Source organism: Mirounga leonina, unplaced genomic scaffold (assembly GCF_011800145.1).
Source record: "Mirounga leonina isolate KUSES-001 unplaced genomic scaffold, KU_Mleo_1.0 Mir_357, whole genome shotgun sequence".
Lineage (NCBI taxonomy): Eukaryota > Metazoa > Chordata > Mammalia > Carnivora > Phocidae > Mirounga > Mirounga leonina.
In genome coordinates, this window is record NW_023270702.1 from 5,688,227 (window position 1) to 5,710,448 (window position 22,222).

Here is a 22,222-nt window from a genome sequence, read left to right on the forward strand (position 1 = left end):
GTAAGAAGATGCCCTCTATGACTTTCGTAGCTAGAGAGGAAAAGTCAATGTTTGGCTTCAAAGCTCCAAATGATAGGCTTCCTCTCTTGTTGATGCCAGCCCCTCGTGAATGACTTTGAGGGGTTCAAGACTTCAGTGGAAGAAGTAAATGCAGATGTGGTGGAAATAGCAAGAGAACTAGAAATAGAAGTGGAGCCTGAAGATGTGAATTGCTGCAATCACATGACAAAACTTAAATGGATGAGGAGTTGTTTCTTATGGATGAGCAAAGAAAGAATCTACTCCTGGTGAAGATGCTGTAAAGATTGGTGAAATGATAACAAAGGATTTAGAACAGTACATAAACTTAGGTGTGAAAGCACTGGCATGCCTGGAGAGGACTGATCTCACTTTTGAAAGAAGTTCTACTGTGGGTAAAGTGCTACTAAACAGGATTGCATGCTACAGAGAAATCATTCGTGAAACAAAGAGTCAATCAATGTGGCAAACATCACTGTTTTCTTTCTTATTTAAAGAAATTGCCACACCACCCCAACCTTCAGCAACCACCACCCTAATCAGTCAGCAGGCATCAACATTGAGGCAAGACCCTCCCCACCAGCAAAAAGATTGACTCTCTGCAAGTTTGATGATAGTTAGCATTTTTTAGAAATAGTGTTTTTAAAATAAGATTTGCACATTTTTTTAGACATAATGCTATTGCACACTTTATTGTGAAGTATAGTGTAAACATAACTTATATGCATTGAGAAACCAAAACATTATTTGACTCGCTGTATTGAGGTGGTCTGGAACCAAACCCACAATACCTCTGAGGTACGCCTGTAGTTGCATGACCAGGAGAAAATTACTTAACTTCTTAGATGCCTTATAGGGGCATATGTTTCCTCACACAGAAAATGGAATAGTAGTAAATTCCATCACAGAGCTCCTATAAGAAAGAAATAAGATAATCTTCGTAGAGTGCTTAGGACAATGTCTAACACTTATTGCACAAAATTGTCAGTTATGGGGCTGTTATCATTATATTTGTTTAGTCCTTCCCCTTTGAGGTCCTGAATATTTATGATAAAAATAATTTCTAAACTAAACTTTGCATTTGAATAAATATTTGTAATAAATGGCTGAGAAGGTTAAAATGGATAAGAATGCATAATCCCTATGTATATTCTTTTGTAGTATATGCAGTTTTCATTTCCCTGCTCTAAACATCTTGCAAGAAGACCCACTTTGCCATAGGTATACAGTTGACCTTTGAACAACACAGGTTTGAACTGTGCAGGCCCACTTATATAAGGATTTTTTCAATAAATACAGTACTATTAGTGTATTTTCCTTATGATTTAAAAACATTTTCTCCTCTCTAGCTTACTTTATTGTAAGAACACAGTACATAATTCATATGACATATAAAATATGTGTTAATCAACTGTTTATGTTACTGGTAAGGCTTCTAGTCAACAGTAGGCTATTAGTAGTTAAGTTTTTGGGGAGTCAAAAGTTATACATGGATTTTCAGCTACACAAAGGGTCAGTGCCCCTAACCCCTTAACTGTTCAGGGTCAACGATACTGACAGATTTTGGTTATAATGAAACCAGTTTTGCTTGTTTCTTTGTATGCCAAGGTGAAAGGACTGGGTTCTCTGGTTTCTAGTTTGATAAAGATGCTAGGAAACAAAGCAATCCCCATAGAGCTAGCAAGATAGGCTGTTAATTATAGGACTCCCTGAACTCGGCAATTTAAAGCAGCTCATTGTCACAAAAGATTTTGTGCTTTTTGAACAGCACCTATCAGAAAAGCAGATTCCAGAGTACTATTGTTCCAGGAAAGGCCACAGGGAGAAGAGGCCTATTAGAAGCACAATTCACTATTTATGCTACATTTGGTCATGACTTCTAAAATTCAAAGACATTTGATATTCTGTAAACCTTAGATAACTCACTAACTAGGATGAATAACTTTAAAGTTACCTATGAAAAGCATGTAGCAAAGTAACTAGAACATAGTATTTGTTTAATAAATACAGTGTCCCTTCCTTTTTTCTGTCCCTTTTGTTCATGAATATGATTAAATGTTTTAAATATAAAAGTGCTCCACTTAGGGGAGTTGGGTGGGGGGATGGGGTAACTGGGTGGATGGGCATTAAGGAGGGCACTTGATGTAATGAGCACTGGGTGTTATATGCAACTGATGAATCACTAAACTCTACCTCTGAAACTAAAAATACACTATATGTTAATTAAATTGAATTTTAAATAAATTTTTTTTAAAAAGTGTTCCACACAATTTCTCAAAGTTCTTAAAAATTGCTGTTAATGTCACTAACTTATTTAACTCCTTATATATCATTCCCTCAGTATATACCAAATGTGTAGTACAGACTTCTAAATATGTAGGGAGAGCTCATTTAGATAGAGAGCTCCTAAAAAAAAGTCGTCAATTAATTATAGACACAGTTTTTCAAATGTAACATTTAACAAGAGGAAAGGAAAAGTTATAGGTATAAATACCACACCATCAACCACAATCTTAGTTTCTATTAAAATCAGTTTCTGTTAACTAATTTTTTGGTAGAATTTTTTTTTTAAAAGATTTTATTTACTTTTTGACAGAGAGCGAGAGAGGGAACACAAGCAGGGGTAGTGGGAGAGGGAGAAGCAGGCTTCCTGCCGAGCAGGGAGCCCGATGCGGGGCTCGATCCCAGGACCCTGGGATCATGACCTGAGCTGAAGGCAGATGCTTAACGACTGAGCCACCCAGGTGCCCCTTTTTGGTAGAATTTTTGACATGTCACCTGATTTTCATAACACAGACAATAATCACTTATGTGCCAAACTATTTAACACAAATATCTCAGGGCTTTTTCAAATTCCTTAAAAAGCCTTTAAGGATATATTATCATAAGACAAAGAAAAAAATGAGCACTGAGTACTGTATAGAATTGTGGACTCAATATGCTGTATCCCTGAAACTAATGTGATTTTATATTAATTATACTTCAACCAAAAAAAAAAAAAAAAAAAGAAAAGAAAGAAAGAAAAAGAAAAAGAAAAACTAGCCCTCTCCGTCAGGGCAAACATCTGCTTTAAGAAGAAAAGACAAAGAGCCAAGGATAGTCTTTCCCTTCTTAGCATGAAAAGCTTTTAGGTGAACTAGATGTGTGCCTCCTGATGTTGCAGAGACAGGTCCTCTAACATACTGATGGTATGACCTTCCATCCAGAAATAGCTTCAAGAAATTTTGGCCAATTATTGCTTGAAAGAACTTCTAACCTTTAATTATGCCAAAACTGAAATAGTTTTGGAAAGCACAGTGACATCTAGACCAATAATTTTAAAAAACGCCTTTTGACAAGTTAACTCATTTAGGTATCTGGGGAATAGTTTTGATATTTTGAAAAGTTCACTGAGCAGACTTGTTCAAATTTTAAAGTTTTATGGGGGACACACTTAGCTTATTCTATGATAGAGAAGTACATTTGGTGATTTCTACTCTCAATTCTGTTTTAAAACAAACATAATTTCTCCCATGCTTTATTTTGCTGTCCAATGGGGCTCAAAGAAAGTACTTGTTAAAGCAATTGATCAGACCTAATCTTGCTCTCTGAGGGAAGTTCTGACTATGCTAGCAATTATGACTACAGACTACATCTATGCAGAGATAGGATCATCCTCCATTCAATCAAAATGATTGTCTTTGATTAAAACATTAAATAAATTCTATTTTTAACTTTTTGAGGAAACTCCATACTGTTATCCAGAGTGGCTGCACCAGTTTGTATTCCCACCAACAGTGTAAGAGGGTTCCCCCTTCTCCACAACCTAACCAACATCTGTTGTTTCTTGTGTTGTTGATTTTAGCCATTCTGACAGATATGAGGTGATATTTCATTGTAGTTTTGATTTGTATTTCCTTGATGATGAGTGATGTTGAGCATCGTTTCATGTGTCTATGAGCCATCCATATGTCTTTGGATAAATGTCTATTCATGTCTCCTGCCCATTTCTTAACTTATTTTCTTAACTTGTTTTGTGGGTGTTGAGTTTGAGAAGTTCTTCATATATTTTGGATACTAACCCTTTATCAGATATGCCATTTTCAAATATCTTCTCCCATTCTGTAGGTTGCCCTTCAATTTTGTTGATTATTTCCTTCACTGTGCAGAAACTTTTTATTTTGATGAAGTCTCAATAGTTTATATTTGCTTTTGTTTCCCTTGCCTCAGGAGACATATCTAGAAAGAAGCTGCTATGGCTGATTTCAGAGAAGTTACTACCTGTGTTCTACCCTAGGATTTTTATGGTTTCATGTCTCATATTTAGGCCTTTAATCCATTTTGAATTTATTTTTGTGTATAGTATAAGAAAGTGGCCCAGTTTCATTCTTTTGCATGTTGCTGTCCAGTTTTCCAACACCATTTGTTGAAGAGACTCTTTTTCCCATTAGATATTCTTTCTTGCTTTGTCAAAGGTTAATTGACCATATAATTGTGGTTTATTTCTAGGTTTTCTACTCTGTTCCATTGATCTATGTGTCTATTTTTGTATTAGTACCATATTGTTTTGATCCCTATAGCTTTGTAATATAAGTACCCTATAATCCAGCAATTGAAGTACCAAGTATTTACCCAAAGAATACAAAAATACTAATTTACTAATTCAAAGGGATACATGCACCCTGAAGTTTATAGCAGCATTATCTACAATAGCCAAACTAGGAAAAGAGCCCAAGTCTCTCTTGTTCTCTCTCAATCTCTCTCTCTCTCTCTCACACACACACACACACAAATATTACTAAGCCATAAAAAAGAATAAAATCTTGTCATTTGCAATGACATGGACAGAGCTAGAGTATTATGTTAAGTGAAGTAAGTCAGTCAGAGAAAAACAAATACCGTATGATTGCACTCATATGTGGAATTCAAGAAACAAATGAGCAAAGAGAAAAGAGAAAGAGAGGCAAACCAGAAAAAGACTCTTTTTTTTTTTTTTTTTTAAAGATTTTATTTATTTATTTGACAGAGAGAGAGCGCGCGCGAGAGAGGGAACACAAGCAGGGGGAGTGGGAGAGGGAGAAGCAGGCTTCCCGCGGAGCAGGGAGCCTGATGCGGGGCTCGATCCCAGGACTCTGGGATCATGACCTGAGCCGAAGGCAGACGCTTAACGACTGAGCCACCCAGGCGCCCCAGAAAAAGACTCTTAACTACAGAACAAACTGATGGTTACTAGAGGGGAGGTGGGTAGGGGGATGGGTGAAATAGGTGATGGCGATTAAGGAATGCACTTGTTAAGATGAGCACCAGGTGTTGTATGGAAATTTTGGATCACTATATTGTATACCTGAAACTAATATTACACTGTATGTTAACTAATTGGAATTTAAACAAAAACAAACAAAAACATTAAAGAAGTATTTATCCATAATAAAGTACTTAAACAACTTAATATCAAAACAAACAACCTCACTAAAACATGGGCAGAGGACTTGAGTAGACCTTTTTTCAAAGAAGACATACAAATGGCCAACAGACACATGAAATGGTGCTCAAAATCACTTATCATCAAGGAAATGCAAATCAAAACCACAATGAGTTACCACCTCACACCTGTCAGATTGGCTATTTTTAAACAGAAAACAAAAAAATAACAAGTGTTGCCAAAGACATGGAGGAAGGGAATATAAATTGGTTTTACCACTGTGGAAAACAGTATGGAGTTTCCTCAAAAATTAATAGAACTACCAATGATCCAGCAATTCCACTTGTGGTATTTATCCAAAGAAAATGAAAACACCTATTTAAAGAGATACATGCACCCCTATGTTCATTGCAGCATTATTTATAGCTGCCAAGATAGGAAGCAACCTAAGTGTCCATCAACAGATAAATGGACAAAAAAAGATGTGGTATATATATATACCATGGAATATTACTCAGCCTTAAAAAAGAATAAAATCTTGCAATTTGTGACAACATGGATGGACAACATGGAGGGTATTACGCTAAGTGAAATAAGTCAGAAAAAAAGAAATACAGTATTATTTGTATTTCAATCTAAAAAACAAATGTACAAACAAAACAGAAAAAGACTCATAGGTATTACTATCTTATTATTGATATTTTTATATTGGCCTTGTTTCCTACTACCTCACTAAAGTCACTTATTAATTCAAAGAGTTCTTTTGTAAGTGCTGTAGAATTTTCTACACAACCACATCATCATTGAATAGAAATACATTTACAACTTTTCCTCCTCTCTCTTCCTCCTCCTCTTATTCTTCCTCCTCTACGTCTCCTCCTCCTCCTTCTTATAATCTATGCCTTACATTTTTTCTTGAACTATTTCACGCTTGTATTTTTATATACTATATGCCTATGCTGCTTGCATTTTCATATATTAGCAGCAAATAAGGAAAACAAAACACAGTTTTATCTACAATCATATCAAAACATAAGATACTTAGGAATAAGTTTAACAAAAAAGCAAGAACTCGGGCGCCTGGGTGGCTCAGTTGGTTAAACGACTGCCTTCGGCTCAGGTCATGATCCTGGAGTCCTGGGATCAAGTCCCACATCGGGCTCCCTGCTCAGCGGGGAGCCTGCTTCTCCCTCTGACCCTCCTCCCTCTCATGCTCTCTGTCTCTCATTCTCTCTCTCTCAAATAAATAAAATCTTTAAAAAAAAAAAAAAGCAAGAACTCTACATTGTAAACTAGTAAATACTGCTGAGAGAAATTAAGAAAGACTTAAAAATTTGGAGAGAAACAACATGTTCATTTATCAGAAGTCTCAAAATTAAGATTTCAGTTGTTGCCAAATTGGTCCATAGAAGCAATGTAATTCCAATCAGAATACCAACAGACCTTCTTAGAAACTGGGAAACTTACTATAAAATTTACATGAAAATGTAAAGATCCAAGGATCACTAAAGCCATCTTGAAACAAAAAACCAAAGTTGGAAAACTTATATTTCCTGACTTCAATATTTACTATAAAGCTAGAGTAATAAAGACAGTACGGTACTGGCCTAAGATAGAAAATAGATAAATAAAACAAAATAGAAGACCAGAAACAGACCTACATTTACATGGTCATTTAATTTTTAATAAAAGCATCAAAGCAATTCAATGGAAAAATGAAAGTCTTTTAAACAAATAGAATTAGAACAATTGGATATCCATATGACAAAAACGGAGTTAAACACCACAAATATTAAATAGAGAGAGATTAGAGATTCAATATAAATTTTAAAACTATAATGCTTCTAAAAGAAAACATATGAGAATATCTTCATGGCTGGGGAGGAGGAAAAGGTTTCTGAAAAAAGATATATGGTAATATCCATAAAGAAAAATTTGATACATTAGCCTTCATCATAAATAACTTCTGCTCATCAAGATATACATTAAAAAAATAACTAGGCAAGGCAGACTGGCAGAAATATTTGCAAAAAAATATCTAAAAAAGTATATGTATGGAGAATAGAGAGACTATACAATCAATGCCTATAAATTAATAATAAAAAGATAAATAATTTGCTTAAAATGGGACCAAAAGACTGAACAGATATGTATGTCATGATATGAATGCCCAATGAATACATGAAAAGCACCCAACATCTTTAGTCATCGTGGAAATGCAAATTAAATCTACAGTGAGATACCACTTTATATTCATTACAATGGCTAAAAGTCAAAGAATCAAAACAACACCTCCTAGCAAGGGTATGAATGAACCAGAACTCTCATACATTGTTATTAGGAATGTAAAAGTATAACCCTTTAGATAAAGGTCTGGTGGGTTCTAACAATCATATACCTCTCCCATAAGCCATCAATTTTATTGCTACATATTTATCCAGAGATAAGAAAACATTTGCTCACACACACAAAAAAAGACTTAAAAGAACATTCACAACAACTTCGATTATAAAGACCAAAAACCTGGAAATATCTCAGGGGTTCATAAATAGAACACTGCAAAAGAAATTGGGGCATATCCATAAGATGGAATACACCTCAGCAATAAAAAGAAATAGATTATAATACATGAAGCTACATAAGTGACTCTCCAAAACATTAGGGTGAGTGAAAGAAGCCTTACATAAAAGAGTATATACTGTATAATTATAATTATATAGGGGCTAGAATAAAAACTAATCTAGGGTGGAAAAATGAAAAAAGTGGTTGCCTCTGGGAGTTGAGTTGGGGTGAACAGTAAAGATTTACTGGGAAGGGGTACAAGGGAAATTTCTAGGATAATGGTGGTAATCTAATCTTGATGTTATTTGGGTTACAGAGGTAAATACATTTGTCAAAATTCATCAAATGATATACAAGTTTTTGTACTTTCACTGAATGTGAAGTTTACTTAAAAAGAAAACATAAACACATATTGGATTCTAGTTAACGATACACACGCTGAAAGATTTAGGAATGAAGCACACTCATATTTGCAACTTACTCCGAAATACACCAAAATAGTAAGATGGGTTAATAAGCAGATTGTAGGATGGATAGATATGTGATAAAGCAAAAATTGGCCAAATGTTACTTGTAGAATAAAGTTATATTGTACAATTCTTTCAACTTTGCTATGTTTTGAATTTTTTATAATAACATGCTAGAAAAGAAAATAATTAAGGTGATAAAGGTATTTTTCGGTAATCACCATCTGTAAGAATTTGTCCACATCAGACATGCACTAAAAGACATTTTAAAGAAAGTTTTTCAGGCTGAAGAAAAATAATACCAGATGAAAACCTGGATCAAAACCAAGGAATAAAGATCTCAGGAAATGTCAAATACATGGTTAAATGTAAAAGAATTTTTTCCTCATTTCTCAAGGTCTTTAAAGACATCTTTTACAGCAAAAAATAGTAACAATGTATAGTCAGATTTATAATACATGTAAAAGTAAATATAAATTGCACAATGAATGTCAATATCTAAAGGATGGGAAGAGGGTGAACAGAAGCATATTACCTAAGATTCCTACCTTATATGTGAACTGCCATAATATTAATTCATGGAAGTTGGATATATTAGGGATGCATATTGTAATCTCTACCACAATCATATATGTATTTATTATATATATACAAAAACAAAGACTAAGACAAAATAAAACAATTAAAAAAAAGCCCTGAACCTCTGACTCCAAGTGCTTATTTAATTGTAGTTCTTTATGTGTTGATACCTTATAATTTATCAACTCAGTAGTTTCTGCTTTTCAAACATTTCCCAATAGGAAATTGTACTAATTCATTACTATTTTGTTGCTCATTTGTCTTTTATGAGTATAGATAATAACACAGAATAAAAATCAAAGTGTTCACTTGAAGTCAGTGCAACTCCTTAGTTTACTAAAGTGTTCTCACCTCACTAAAGAAATTGATTTAATAGGGGGCAAAACAATGAGTAAATGAAAAAAATGCTGTGACAGTTGGCCATTAAGGTTATACAAAGGTGATTTCTTTTGAATAGAAAGTTTTCATAGGTGCAAATGATTTCCCACACAGATGACTCCTATCATTCTCAGATCATTCTATTTAAAAAACAATTAGTCTTTCAAAAGTATATAATTTCTTACCTTGCTAGTAAAATCAGGATGCAGATATTTCACCTTTTCTTTCCAAGGTGTTAAAAAAAAAAGTAAGTGAATGATTCTTAAAAATTAAAAACCCACTACTTCTCATTCCTTTTCACAATGACCCCATCCATTTTAAAAAAAAGCATAGAAGAAATATGTCTTCCTCCACCAATAATTTAACTTTTTACATCAGATAACTGCAAATTGGCTGTCCATTGGCTAAATTTAGCCCATTACTTTGTTCTGTTTGGATTATGATGTTTTAAATTTTTTTACTTGCTTGAAAATGTTTAAAAATTCAGAGATTTCATGTAAGAATCCAAATTCTGAGTTCTTTTGAAAATCTTATTTATTTTTTACAGACTTTATTTATTTATTTGACAGAGAGAGACACAGCAAGAGAGAGAGAGCACAAGTAGGGGGAGTGGGAGAGGGAAAAGCAGGCTCCCCACTGAGCAGGGAGCCCAATGAGGGGCTCGAGCCCAGGACCCCGGGACCATGACCTGAGCCGAAGGCAGAGGCTGAACGACTGAGCCACTCAGGTGCCCCTCTTTTGAAAATTTTATTTTTTTTAATTAATTTTTTTTTTTTTTAAGATTTTATTTATTTGCGAGAGAGAGAATGAGCGACAGAGAGCATGAGAGGGAGGAGGGTCAGAGGGAGAAGCAGACTCCCCGCCGAGAAGCGAGCCCGATGCGGGACTCGATCCCGGGACTCCGGGATCATGACCTGAGCCGAAGGCAGTTGCTTAACCAACTGAGCCACCCAGGCGCCCTTTAGAAAATTTTAAAGAAATGGTAATACCAGGATACTTTCTCACATGGCAACAACAGCTGGAGCTGAGTATTAGCTGCCTCTTTTCAATGTGTCAACTGCCTTCCAGTTTAACTCAGTTCAGCTCAGTACACTTAAATTACCCACCTGGGCTCAAAGAGTTTTTAATTTCTGTTACATATATTCCTCATCCCAAATCCAGTCTCCTTTCTCACTCTAGTCATCTTGCCTGCCTCTCTTCCTCTCTTTCAATATAGTGCATCTAAAATTTTCAGTTGAGGATGCACTTGACTAAACAAAAGTGTCTCTAATGGAAAATAACAGGTTAGCATTCGATATCCACATACTTATGCATCCTTTGATCATTCTCTTTGTATATGGACATTGAAGTAGTTCCTTTTCCCAGCAGGAATTTTATTTTAATAAACACAGGGTTTACTTTACTCTTGATCATTATTCTGAAAACAGAAGTTTTAAACATAAAGTTTGAATTTAAATTTTATTAAATTTTGATTATTTTTTCTGAGGATAACTGGCAACTTGAGTGACTCAGAAAAATTTCATCAAGAAAACAGAGGCTAAACATGCTTATAATTGTTAAAAGAATTTACATTGTTTAATTATTTCTCTCTTTAGAAATTGAGGTATAATTAATAAAATGAAATTTAGATTTAAGTGAGGAGGAAAAACTTCAGTATTTACCTGTATAAAGAATATGGTAGACAGAATCCTCCCAAGATTCTTGTCACATGGGTATTCAACCAATCACTAGGATAAGTACTGCTGTGAAGGGGCTTGGTGGATGGAATTAGATTGCTAATCAGTTAACCTTAAAATGGAGACATTCCCTTGATTTATCCAGATGAACCCAATGTAACCATAGCAGCCCTTAAAGTAAAAGAGCAAAGCTGAAGAGTCAGTCAGAGAGTGCCAGAAGAAAAGACAGGAGAGGTCAGAGATTCAAAGCATCAGGACTGGACCTGCTGTTACTAGCTGTGAAGATGAAGAAATGGGGCCATGAGCCAGGGAACACTGGTGGCCTCTAAAATCTAAGAACAACTCCTGGCCAATAGTCAGTAAGGAAATGGGGATCTCAGTCCTACAACCATATGGAACTAAATTCTACTAACAACTGGAATAAGCCTGGAAATTAATTCTCCCCTAGTGCCTCCAAAGGAAATACAGCCCAGCTGACACCTAGGTTTTGGCTTTTTTAGACCTAAAGCAGAAAAACCAGCCAAGTCCAATAGGCTTCTGACCTACAGAACTATAAGATAATAAATTTGTGTGTTTTAAGCTGCTTAATTTGTGGCAATGTGATAGCAGCAATAGAAAGCTAGTACCTCGTTGATGAGTGAAAAAAAAAAAGTCTTTACACAAACCTGACTGAACAAGACCAGCAACGATTAGGTTACAAAGTCATAACATATTTCAAGAATTGCTGGAAGCGGCTGTAAAATCTGTTTAATACCTCTTCAAAAAAGAATCTTATTAGTCTCTTTATGCATTCCCCCAAAGTGCCTATTTTCCTGACTGGCTCCTGGGAATTGTGCTCTTAGAAATGTCCTGATAAGAGTGTTCTGCCCATTTGAGGCCCTGAACCACTCTAGCTTGTCTAGAGAGATATAGTCTGTGCGAACAATGTGATTTACGGGGAACACCTGCTTTCCTTCAGAGGGTCTAGAGCATCAGTAACTGCAGTCAATCACACAGGCACTATGTGCCTTTGTGACCAAACCCTAATAACCCTCCACTTCTAGACTCAGACAAGCTTCTCTAATGGGCATCACTTGGCACATATTTTCACAATTTCTTGCTCTTGGAATTAAGTACATCCTTTATAACTCTCCCAGGAGAGGAATCTGAAGGGCATGTGGCTGCTTTCCTCCATTCTTTGCCCCTTTATTGATTTTTGTTTTGTCTCTTTTTGCTGTTAAAAAGATGAGTATAGTGTAACCATTGAGTATATGACTTCTGAGTCCTCTGAGTGCTTCCAGTGAATCAGTGAAACTGGAAGTGGTCTTGGTGATCCCTGACACACCACAGTTTCCACCATCTCAGTCACAATGACTTACTAATATAAAAAAGAACACCAAATATCATACTTCCTATAAGACTAAAAAATTTTCCCCAAATTTTCCCCAATAACCAAACTGCAGTAGGCAGAATTCTAAGATGATTCCCAAGATCCCTGCTCCCTGATATACACCCTGTATAACCCCCAAGGCTATGAATATGATGGACTATACTCCCATGATCAAGCTGTTATATGGCACAGTTGACTTTAAGAAAGGGAGACTGGGTGAGCCTGACCTTATCACATAAGTCCTTGAAATGTGGATCTAAAGGTTAGAGACAGAGGAAACGAGAGATTCCAGGCATGAGTAAGATATGATGAGAGAGATTCTCCATTGCTGACTTTGGAGATGGAGAGGGCCGCATGACAAGGAGTACAGATGGCTTCCAGAAGCTGAGAGCAGCCTCTGGTTGGTATTAATCAAGGAAATAGGAATGTTAGTCCCACCATTGGAAGGAACTGGATTCTGCCAACATCCTAAAATGAGTTTAGATTCTTCCCCAGAGCGGTGAGAAAGGAAATGAACAATTTGCTTACTCATCCTATTTTTAAAAAAATATTTCCAAGAAAATAATAAACAAATCACCAAGATAACACCAGACTTTCACCAAAACTAATTTGTTTGGGAAATAAAATCTTGGCACATGATTAAAAGGAAGATAATAGGGAAATACAGTTTGAACTGCATGACTAAACTAAAAACAATTAGTTCATTGGATTGTTCATTTACAACACATTAACTATATGCAAACTCTTATGCTGACAATTTTAGGAGACAGAAAAATTAAAAAATTATAGTATGCGTGTTAAAAAATGTATGGTTAGTTGGGGAAGGCAAATCATAGCTTCCTTAATTCTATGACTGCAAGCAAACAATTATTTTTATTTTATTTTATTTATTTGAGAGAGTGCGTGTGCACAAATGTGAATAGGGGGAGGGACAAAAGCAGAGGGAGAGAGAGAATCTCAAGCTGACTCCTTGTTGAGTACAGAGCCAGACGTGGGGCTTGATCTCACGATCCTGAGACCACGACCCGAGCTGAAACGAACAGCGGATGCTCAACCAACTGAACCAGCCAGGCTCCCCTGCAGGCAAACAATTATAAGCTAAAAGGGAAAAGGCACTTTACAACTGGGTTGTAATGTAATAAAGTTATAGAGTTATAATGTAATAAAGAAATGTGGAGTAGGAAAATACAATTTTTGCTTTGGTTCAGTGGTATGGTCTAGAGAGATGGAGGTAAGTGAGTAACTGAAAGAAGTGCTATACATCATGCCAAAGACTGGACATACACTTTTGGACAAAAGGACAGCTCCTTCTTCATATTATATTTCAATTCTTTGGTGCTCCATCTCCTCAACAATCTATGGGTAACAATAAGAACTACTGGCATAATTTAGACACTATTTGGAAATAATTTAGAGAGTTTGATTGAAGTCAGATCCTATGCCCATAAAATGCACTCCCCCCCCCCACACACAAAAATGGAGAGCCACCCAATGTTTTTGAGCAGGGAATGGACTGATTTTTAAAAATAATAATATAGCAGCAGAAAGTAGTAACAGAGTATACTAACAACTGACTAACGGCAGGAAGACCAGTTAGGAGAATGTTGTAGTGCAACAGTCAAGCAGTTTGTTACTGAAGGCCTGAACTAAAGAATGTATAAAGCAGTAGAGATGTGAGAAATACCACCAAGGTTGTATTAATGATACTTTGACAGCTAATAGGATAGAGGGTACAAGGGAGGGAGAAAGCAAAAGATAGCTGCAAGATTCCAAGCCTGAGTGAAGAGCAACTATAGTATTATTTTCCATCCTTAAATAAAACAAGTAAGATAGGAGGAAAAATATTCATCAGTTGTATAAATCTCTAAGTTACTTGACTACACTATAATAATTTCAAATGAATTTTGAAACTAAGGCCCTTTAAGGAAAAAAAAAAATGTACGAGAACCTGAACTTCCACTATCAGGTTATTTTCTAAAATAAGAATATCTACTATCCATTTCTGATGACTGTGAGACCTGTGGCTCATTATCCATCTATAGACTGCACTCTAGAATGTGTCCAAAATTCTTTGGAGTATCTAATTCAGTGAGTAGGCAATCTTTTAATAGGAGCAAGTAAAACTTACTCATCCGAGTAAGTAAGATCATATTTTCCATCAAGCTAGTGAACAGCTGCAGACATAGCCTGCTTCCCATCAAAGTCTCCATGTATAACCATGTATAACCTCTGCTATGCTGATGGTTCTCTGGTAAATCTTCAAAACCATAACCCTAAAAACATACGACAAACATTTTATTAAAGAAACATGCCTGCACTACTCACCCTGCCTTCACTTGCAAATTTAAGGACAATGCAGAAACTTTACTCCAAGTGCCAACACTCTGCTGAATATCTGTCTATGAACTACACTTGCTGACACTGTTACAGATTAGGCAAAAGTACATGCTCTGAATAACACTAATACAAAAGGGAAATACTTTCCAAATAGCACTTAGACTTAAAAGGCAAACCATTTCCTCATGCTTGCTTTAATAGAAGTGATGAAGGTATGTCTCTCTTTTTAACATTCTCGGAAAATATTTCAGAAAGGAGTTGAGATTTAAATTTCCCCACTTTCAGTTTCTTGAATATGGCTTTAGGGTAGCAATTAAATAGATTCACAGGCACCAAATATGAGATGACTTCAAACAAACCTTCCAAATGCTGTACTTTGTTTCTTGAAACCTACTGTTATAGGAGTTTAACTCAATTCCATGCTTCTATGTGTCCAACAAATAATTTTGATCATTTAACTGAAAGTGGAGGAAATATTGGCAAGATCAAACTCTGGCACAAGTAACATATAAAAGCCACTGAAAAGAGAGCTGCATTCTCCAAAAATTAATTCCTCATATTCAAGCTTGAATAAACTATAAAGAAAATGGTGAGTTTTCTCTTTCAAACCAGATCAGCAAACTATCTGTACAAATAACATTATTTTATAAGAGACTGACTTGATAAATACCTCCAGGTCATAGCACAAAATCATTATTTTCTGTTTGGATAACATGAATTCTCAAGAGAGTTTTAGGGCTATTAGAATATTAAAAAAAAAAAAAGATGCTTGGTTTTCTAGAGCGATCTGAAACCTCAAGATAGTCTTAAGTTATATTTGTAATACGAATTACTACTATGATGTTTTAGTACAGTATTGCTTAGTTCAATGATATTAAATGTGTTATGAAAAAAGTGAGTAAATTGACACTAGTTGCTTCTATAAGTTTCTAGTTTTCATTTCCCCACTCCCCGTCTCACCAATTTTACAAGAGTTAAATTTTCTTCAAAATATAAATCCAGTAAGACATATGCCTTGGATGATGTTTAAGTTTAGACAATGAGCTGCAAATAACTACCAGACAACTGGCAGCTTACAGTTTTACAACAGTTAGAGACAGATGGACAAGTAAAAATAATGGGTCTCAAACTGTAAGCCCATCTAAATAGATTTCCTGCTTACTTTGCATCAGCCTCTCTTACAGGTGCGGGGTGCTTACTTTTGGCAGTAGGGGAAATGTATATGATTTATAAGCCATAAGAACATCTTCTCACTTTCCATAAACAGGTTATAGAATTAATTAAAATTACAGCACAGCAACTCTGCACATGAAATCTGCTCTGTTACTGGAGACTAATGTAATCCAAATATGTGGAAAGTCAAATAGTTTTCAACAAAGCTAATTTAGATGGATGGATCAGATAACAACTTGGAACTGAACCTGACAGAATCATGTCTACTCAAAGGCAGTGAGTGCTGAATGTTATATTCCAAAATGAATGAGGAAAATACTGAATTTTAGTCTGTTACCAGAAGGATTAGAAAATAGTACTTTACTTACAAAAATGTTTAAATGTATCTTACTTGAAGAAATTATGAAGACCCATAAAAATATACAGTAGTATGTCCCATTTTATATAAATGAAAAAGACTATTAGAAATGTAAATGGCATGAAAGACAATATGAAGTTTGCATTTAATCCTATTCATGTTTATCTATCTACTCAAAGAATATGCTTCCATCTGTAAGATTTTATCTTCATGAAGACATACTGAAGAAAGGTGGCCTCTTTACACATTCATACTATTGACACTACTAGTGTTCAGTGCTATCAGACTTATATCTAAAACAAGGATAAAGGATGATGAACACAGAAAAGTAAAACTTTCCACAAGCTAATGGATTTAATCTTATTGGCAAAGCAGTATCAATTGTATCCTTACATAGAACAATTGGAAGTAAAAAAAAAAAAAAAAGTAAAAGGAGAGAGTTGAGGTAAAATGATGAAAATGGAAATTTGTCTTCTGAGTCACCAGCTTCTCTCTTCTGCCTCAGTTTTTTTAGTAAGCAAAGGAAGGACGAGTATGGGCAGAGAGGGAAATTTCAAGATCAGAAGGAACATTCTATAGTTACTACCACCCTGATGACCAGAGAACTACTCTAGTTGTAGCTTATAGGGTCCTCCAGCATGGCTGGGAGCACAAGCCCATGGGTAACATCAATTTTCAGAATATGGATCGATTCTGATCTTAGTATAGCCATGTCCATGAAGACCGTATTCCACCTTTAGTACTTCTGGATATTCCCTTAATACTCTACCTTCTCTTCACAATGTAAACATCTTCCTTTCTTCTGGCTCAAGTAGCCTAAATCAATACTGAATAATTTTAAGAACTTTGGTTATTTTTCAGTTAGTGTTGATGTTGGTTAGTATTTCACTCCTGATTTTTTTTTTTTAAGTACTTGTATGATTGCTAAGACTTTTGTGATAGCCAGCCTCTAAGGTGATCCCCAATGACCCCTGACTTCTGAGATTCACATTCCTATGTAGACCCCTCCACAGTGAATAGAATTAATGGCTGACTTCTGTTTCCAATAGACAATTGCAGAAATGATGGTGTGTGGTTCCTGAGGGTAGGTCATAAAAGGCATTGAAGCTTCCACCTTGCTTTCTTTTCTCTCTTCAATTGTTCACTCTGAAAGAAGCCAATCCCACGTTGTGAGGATAGACAAGAGACCAGTGTCAAAAGGCCCGCAAGATGGGGAAGAATTAAAGCTTACTGTCAACAACTGGCACCAAATGAATGAGTTCATTCAGCCTGTGAAGCTTTCAGATGATGACAGCCCCAGTTGACTGCAACCTCATGAGATCCTGAGTTAAAAACATCTAGCTAATTCATTCCTGAATTCTTGACCCAGAGAAATGATATGAAATGATAAATGTTTATGGTTTTTAAACCACTAAGTGGTGAGGTATTGGTTAAGCAGCACAATTAATTCATACTATTTCTTCTAATAGAAAGAAATACAAATAGGTTAGCAATTGGATCAAATACCTTCATTAACAACATAATATTGTTGCTATATGAGGGATCTGGTAAATACCGGATCAGGGTTTCGTTTTTTTGTTTTTTGTTTTTTTTTTAAATTCAGGCATAATTTACGTAGGTGAAACGCACACATCTGAAGTGTGTTCAGTGAATTTTGAAAAGTTTAGCAAGAACATGCACCACATAAGTAATACCTTGATCAAGATGTAAAAAATTTCCATTACTCCAGATAGTTTCCTCAAGGCTATTTTGAATCAGTTCTTATATTACTCCTTCTCCCAACCAGAGTTGAATACTGTTTTTATATCTATCACCATAAGTTTTGATCATTCTAGAACTAGTATCAGAATAATATGTTCTTAAAAACATAAAGTCAAAGACTGTGACATGTAAAAATTATAATTATAAAAACATACTCACTACATAAGGTTAGGCTATTTCTAAATATATAGAAAAGTCACTTTTATTACGTATGGTCAGATTAGACTCTTCCAAAGAAGCAAGTAAGGTGGGTATACTTGGTATCTGAATCTCCCATTCTAGAGAACACTTAAACCAAATCTTTTAAAGTATCAAGGGAAGTATTTTTATTCAGTTTATTTTTGCTTTTATTAAATAACTACCATTTAGCAAATATACACATTTTTTCCTCCTTTGAAAAAAATTTGTTTTCATCTAGGATATAGCAGTGATTAAAAAGCAATGACCAAGAATGAGAATATTTCCTTAAAAGAGGATGGATAATTATAATCCTAAAAAGACTCGTGGCAAGCATTTTTCATTGGCTTAGTACAACTTTCTTTATTCATTAAAGGGATATTTTTCATGATTGTAAGATCATTTCAGAAAATGTATAAAGAAATTCATTTAGTAGTATATTTGTAATAATATATATACCACATGCTCTTCTTGCCAAGAATGCCTGAGACAGAAAGTAAAATTACTGAGTCATTGAAATAACTGAATTTAAACTATATCATTAGATTCTACCCAAGCTATGAATATTATTTCTCTCTACTCTTCAACATGGCCTTTCCTTAAAACAGTTCACTGTGGGGCGCCTGGGTGGCTCAGTTGGTTAAGCGACTGCCTTCGGCTCAGGTCATGATCCTGGAGTCCCGGGATCGAGTCCCGCATCGGGCTCCCTGCTCAGCGGGGAGTCTGCTTCTCCCCCTGACCCTCCCCACTCTCATGTGCTGTCTCTCTCTCTCTCATTCTATCTCAAATAAATAAATAAAATCTTTAAAAAAAAAAAAAACAACAGTTCACTGTGTCCCTAGGAATACCAGCATCCTGTTAGTAGTTACTATGTACCACTCCCAGGAAAATACTCTCAATCTCAACTAGAGAAATGCTTAGTACTGAAAACATTTCAAATTTTCATATATATCCTCTTTAGGAATTTTTTTTTGTCAAGTACTTTGGAGAATGCCTACCTCACAAAAACTGAACGCTGGACAATGTCAATGTTGAATTTCTATGGGGCCTGTGAATTAAATTTCCTAAAATAAAAATTTGTACCTGGATTTTATCATTAAACAAGTAACAGAAGAAATGAAAACTCTGCAGTTTCTTGTTATGCTTTTTTGTTTGCCAATTTCTGCTTTTCATTTAATTGTCCTGATATTACACAGTACCTCACGGGTTTCCTCTCTCGAAGCAAGTCTTCTAGACTCCGTTCACAGTGTTCAGCTACCACCACCAGTCTTTCTGAGTAAAACAAAGCAAATCCACTTTACATTTGATGAACAAAATGTTTAATAACAAAATAACATAGTCCATTAAAGATATTACAGTACTAATAGTACTGTAGGAGTTTTTCAAACTCTATATTAACTACATAATTACCAGATCTATACAACAGAATAGATGTGTAATAAAACAAACACATTAAATAACAATTTCATGTCATCTTGTGTTTTTGTCTAGAGTTTCTCCCATGTGCATCAGGAAAAACAGATGGAAAGTTTTACCTTCGGAAGAAAGAAGCGACCCTTCTTCTGACACATATTAGGAAAAGGAAAAGCTTGGATAAAGATATAAAGAAATTTTGAAGTGAAGGGGAAATTGGGAGCTAGGGACAAATTGTCTTGGCAGTCTAGTTCAAACACAAAGTTTTGCAACTGAGTTCAGAAACTTGAGAAAAGTAGAAATGTTCTGAATCATGACTATGAAGAAAGAACAGAAAATTGATTTGGGATTATTTGTAACATCATGGGACCTGCTGAGATTAAGTAATAATATAAAATTTTGGTGGGCACCATCAATATTATGATGTAATTTTTATTTTCCAACAGATTAACTAAGAATAAGATAGCACAGTTCTGAGGGTCAGACCATACACTTTTTTTTTTCTTCATTGGTTATCCCTAATGACTAACACATTGTCTGACAAATTTTTTTAAAGATTTTATTTACTTATTTGAAACAGAGAGAGAGAGAGTACAGCAGGGGGAGTGGCAGGCAGAAGGAGAGGGAGAAGCAGGCTCCCCGCTGAGCAGAGAGCCTGATGTGGGGCTCCATCCCAGGACCCTGAGATCATGATTGGAGCAGAAGGCAGACGCTTAACAGACTGAGCCACCCAGGCACCCCTCCCAATTTTTTTGTTTTGTTTTGTTTTTGTTTTTGTTTTTTTAATGAATGCATGTAAGAGGAGTGAGAGAAAAGTACAATTGGGCTTATAAGTGGTTGGGAATCTGATAAGGTTATTTCAGGAGAGATCAGAGGTTTAAAAGAAATTGTGGAGTTCTGTGAATATCTATACAAAATGGGTTTTAAGTTAGATAAGGAAGAAGATGAACACAAAATATAGATGGCAGACTAGGATAAAACAAAGAAGTAAGAGTGCAAAGAGATTGGGAATAGTGATCATTGCAAAGAAGTTTGATGAAAATGAAAAGTAGGAAAGGTAGAAAAAATGCAAGAGCAGGAGATGGGAAAGGAGAATTCCAGAGTAGGAGATCCAGCAAAAGGAACACTCAGTAACAACTGGCTCAAGGTATGGTCTTGCATGTGGGAGTAGAGATGAAGGACAATGATACACAGGCAATCATGTGAGGTAGGAGGGCAGTATACTGCATGGGTCAAATTTTGGAAGCTGAAACTATCTGAGGTGGTAGCACTATACAGAATGATCTGAAACAGAAAAACTAAAAATGCTCTAAATGAAAGCGATCACTTTCAGATGAAAGACTCCAAGTGATCTAAACAGGAACTTAAAATTAAATTTGAAAGAACATTTAATGAGGGGGAAGAAAGGAAAAAGAGAATAAAAAGAAAATCAGTTCTTCAATAAAGAGAAAAAAACACAAAGTTGAACTTGAAGCAATTGTGTACAACTGTGAAGTTCTAGAAGGAAAAAGCAAATACAATCAGAAAATCAAATGGGAAGCTGCTGCATTCCTTTGCTTTCGTCTTACAACATTATGTCAGTTTTCCTAACACCTATCTGGCTGCCTCTCCTCAGTTTCCTCTGTACAATGGCACCTCTTCTACCCTAATTGAAATGCTTTTAGTTCCTCTACCTTTGATTCGGGGTCTTCATACTGGGTTTTCTCCTCATTTACTCCCAAGGCTGAAAATCTGCAAATTTTATTTCAAGTCCAGAACTCTCTTCTGCATTCCAGGCTTTTATAGATAATTTCTCACCCTAATATAAAAGTCACCCCAAACTTGACAGAACTCAAACTGAATTTATACTTTGCTCCTGAAACCTGTTCTTGGGTGGTATTTCAGTAAATGGTACCACCATCTTGTCAGCTGCACCAGCTAGAAACTTAGGAGTAATCTCCCTTTCTCAAATCCAAACAAGAAGTCCTGCTATTTCTATCTCCCAAATGTTTCCAGAATCTGTAGTTTGCTCCACCCACCACAAAATGGGTCCAAGTCAGCGTCCTCTTAATATGAGAGTACAATGTGCCTTAACTGATCTCACATTAATTCTTATTACCTTCCATCATATATTCATACTAAAGTTGAAGTGATAAAATAATAATAAATTCGAATACCCTAACTCCCTCTCTAGTTTCATCTTTTGTTACTTTGGCTTACCAACTTCCAGTCGTGCTGGCCTTCCCTCCATCTTGCTTAAGGTATTAGCACATGGGTTCACATTGCCTGAAATGATCTTCCCCATTCCCTTCTCCCAGATAACTCTTATCATGAAACACAGTGGTTAAGAGCACAGACTCTTCTGTCTAAGCTCAAAGCCCAGGTTTTCAACTCATTAGCTATGTGACCTTGGAGAATTTTGCTAATCTTCCTACGCCACAGTTTCCTCTTCTATAAAATGAGGAAAACAGTAGCACCTACCTCATAGAGTTGTTGTTAGATTGAAATAAGTTAACACATAATAAGGATCAAGAATAGTGCCTGGCACATAACAATCACAATCTAAGTATTTGC

General features: G+C 35.6%; 1 protein-coding gene across 4 annotated transcripts in view; it reads right to left on the minus strand.

Annotated features, from left to right (window-relative positions):
• TBCK (TBC1 domain containing kinase) overlaps positions 1 to 22,222 on the minus strand; it is a 227,149-nt gene that overhangs the window by 188,706 nt on the left and 16,221 nt on the right. For all 4 annotated transcript variants that reach the window (XM_035030232.1, XM_035030235.1, XM_035030233.1 and 1 more), the window contains one exon: positions 19,456 to 19,528. In XM_035030232.1, coding sequence (XP_034886123.1) covers positions 19,456 to 19,528 — 73 coding nt within the window. The remainder of the gene's footprint in view (positions 1 to 19,455; positions 19,529 to 22,222) is intronic.